General features: G+C 33.4%; 1 protein-coding gene across 1 annotated transcript; it reads right to left on the reverse strand.

Moving 5' to 3' along the window:
• Positions 1-46: 46 nt before the first annotated feature.
• On the reverse strand, positions 47-2,738 carry LOC113475561 (C-type mannose receptor 2-like; the record flags this gene model as incomplete). The annotated part of the gene is made up of 8 exons (XM_026839786.1): positions 2,673-2,738; positions 2,464-2,569; positions 2,148-2,321; positions 2,039-2,086; positions 931-1,035; positions 650-745; positions 330-512; positions 47-243 (listed from the first exon to the last, which is right to left on the reverse strand). Coding segments are annotated over exons 1-8 (975 nt in total), but the record flags the coding sequence as incomplete, so codon positions are not given.
• Between the last annotated feature and the right edge of the window lie 786 nt (positions 2,739-3,524).

Consider the following 3,524-nt stretch of genomic DNA (forward strand, 5'->3'; position numbering starts at 1 on the left):
GATCATCATAGTTTAGCTTAAAACTTAAATATAAGTTACAATCAACCTTAATATAAGCAGTAATTCTCTCCAGTTCACGAGCTTCCCTCACTATAGGTAAGTGGCTGTCAATCAATTCACAAAATTTCTTTCCATTTTCATAAGTGGTAAAGTGCGTTGATTCATTAAAGTAGAAATGCCAACGTTCATCTATACCTGTTGTATTTCGAAAATACATTGGAACCGCTCCATCAGCAGTCATATCTGGAAATAAATCATGTTAGTTTAAACATTGATAGAAAAAACTAAAACTATTTTAATGTAGTGCAATTATCGAGATTCTGCCTTACTTTCAAACACTGGTGGTAAGTTAACAGCTTCACCATCCATGAATTGCCACTGTCCATCATTATCAAGGTCATGCATACCAAGCCAGCTAGCTTTAGTAATGTTTAAACCAACTTCCATCATTTTCTCATAAATATAATCATGTCGAGGTTTGGTTTTTGGCATCGCTAGTGTACCTCCAATACCTGTTGAAAAAGTGTTATCCTATGAAAGCTAGAAAGGTGTTATCGTATAAGTGTTGTCCTATAATAGCTTTCTTTACCAAAGGTAGAAATAATAGAATTAATAAGAAAAACATTCTGTCAAAGTTTAAAGTAAAAACCTTCACAGAAGTCGCTTGCATCTGCCCAATCTGCTTTTTGTTTAAAAAAAAGGAAATTTCTGTCAAAATTCTTTTCTTCCAATGCTGCATCCATCCCTATTAATCAATAGATACAAAGTTATCTCTAGTTTTCACGATAGAGCAATTTGTAAGTTGGATTTGCGACAAACAATATAGACAAATAGACTGTGTTTAGAACTGAAAAATGTTATCATTGAGTGTAAAATGGAAAGATTATTAGCAGACAAAGTTGTTGATAATTATCTAAGCCTTATATTTACCTGATACCCATGAACAATTATAATGATAAAAGAGCTCCGAGCACACACAAGTACCATTGTTACATGAATGGTGTGGAGGGCATTCTGGATCGCAGAGAGATATATCTATAACAACAACAAAATGTTTTATTCTTGGTGTAGGTTGGTTTATTCTTAAAGAGTCTGGACCACGCTCATACAAGTTGGTTTTAAATGAAAATTTATACTTAATAAATACTATCTGTGGTAATTTTTTGTGAAAAAAAATTTAGTTAGGCCAAAAAAAACGTTTTAAAAAGTGCCAAAAAATTCACCTATTGTTGCGTCACTCGCATGCACTATGACGTAAATTACGTCACGATCTTTTCTAATCGATCAGCTGATTTAGGCTTTGCTGTTTGCAGCAAAACAGAGTGTACCGTCGACATAGCATTTTGTGCTACTTTTAAATTAAGAAATATGCATAGGTACGTATCAAAACTGCACCAATAAACGGTAAACCGCTGATGGGCCAGGTTTTCTCCATAAACGAAATATTGCATTGTGACGTCACAGTGCCCGCGAGTGACGTTTTTTACAACTTTGAAATTTGATTTTTTAAACGTTCATAACTTTTAAATTAAAGCGAATTTTCACAAACTAGCTGTTAATTTAGCATCAGTAGACATAAAACTTTATTCTTATGCAAAAAACTGCGCAACCATGAGAACCGTGGGCCGGACTCTTTAAGTTGTATTATGTTAATATCATAAATACTACTAGTTTATTATTTGATAGCTGGTACAGTCCTGTCATCTAATGAGCCTGCAGCATAGGAATTTAATCCTAACTAATCATGTGAAGTAGTATACAGTGTAACTGTAAAGGCTGAACCATATAAAGATATAGTAGGGTGGGGGAAGACAGGAAACCTTTAGCACATAATATCTGAATATCCTGATCGTGTTTTAAACAATTAACACTGGTCTATGGGACTCGTGAGGATACGGTTTTATAATTCTTTAAATTTGCTTTGTTTGCTGCCAATTAGGAAGTTAAAATAGAATGAAAAGTTGTCCTAACTCCCCCCACCCTACTATATTATCACTATTAAAAAAACAAATTATATTTTAACATAATGAATTCTTACCTGCTCTTGTTTCATCTGGATCAAATCTAACAGGACTTTCACAAGTCACTGTAAATGGAATAAATATTAAGAATATTATAACAACAACAGCAGTGTTTTAGAAACTGACCAGCTTGACAAATAAATGAACGTGGTACGTCACAATCATCCATTCTCCATTTCCAATCAATATACTCATCAATAACAGCACAATCCTTATCAGGGTGGGTTGGTGGCATCGTTGGCTCCCAGTTATTGTAATCACCATCTTTTAGTTGGTGACCAGATGACCAAAATAGTTCACCTGACAAGTTATTATTAGTTTCAAACAGTGGCTTCAGCTGCCGATTTTATATTTGTAAAAGACTGTTTTTTATGCAACTGGATTTAAGTTCCCTATGTCTGTAAGTAGTGTTTCAATAATAAATATGCAACATGATGGTTACCTTCCACATCTACATCATCTAAACCCAACCACCAATCTGAGGCACCATAATGACTGGCAGTCGATAATTTTGCTTCAACTCTTTCCTGTGTTGCTGCATTTGAAATCTGCAGGTAATGGTAAGTAAAATACATTTTTTAAGGAAAAAACAAGCAGAAGAATTTACAAAAGATGTTATTCAATCTATAAATAATTGAAAAGTAGAAATACTTCATCTTTACAAGGTTTTTTCTGGGCTAAGCATAATATTTGTGAAGACATCACAACATTTGACATGTCAATATGTTGTCTCACAATAGTGAATAAAATTATTATATATCAAATAAAATGCTCTTTATTTTGCAAAACATTTGCTTTATAGCACACAAAATTATTTGTTGTCAAATTCAACTTAACCTATGAATAATAGAACATGTTACAACACGGCCTACTAGAGATACGGCCTGATAATTCACATTTTACGTTTGAAATTAGAAGGCCTATTATACGTCACAGCCATCATTATTATCCCATTGTTATCCATTGTTTGGGTGTAAACATATCAGCATAGTATACAGTTTAATTTGAATATTCATTTAAAAAAGAAGGTGTATACTAGTCGCAAAGAGAGTATTAGGATTGTTTTGTATTAATAAAGTGTTTAAAATTAACTGTAAGATAACCTACAGGTAGTCTTTTAGGTTAGAACAGATAACGTAGTCCCGTATTACTGGGATTCACACTCAGTGGAAGAAAATTACGAGACCGTATATCTGGTATAGCTCTGTATATCCATTTTGCTACTGAAACAACTTTTGTGTTCAAACCAGTGATTGTGTCTAAACTAAACTAGCGCACATTGCGTTAGTAAACAAGATTGTTTTAGTTATCGTCGTTTGGTTTGCAGGTTCAATGATTATTTGTCAATGTACAGATGTTTTATTTCCAACGTGACACACTTTCGCGTCTGAACTTACTTTCTGATACAGTTCATTCAAATTATATTATATACATTCAACTACAGTTCACCATGGTATACAAGTGCGCTGCATATTTAAATTGGTCTTGTTATCAGTCCTGTCT

Source organism: Ciona intestinalis, unplaced genomic scaffold (assembly GCF_000224145.3).
Source record: "Ciona intestinalis unplaced genomic scaffold, KH HT000939.1, whole genome shotgun sequence".
Taxonomy (NCBI): Eukaryota; Metazoa; Chordata; class Ascidiacea; order Phlebobranchia; family Cionidae; genus Ciona; species Ciona intestinalis.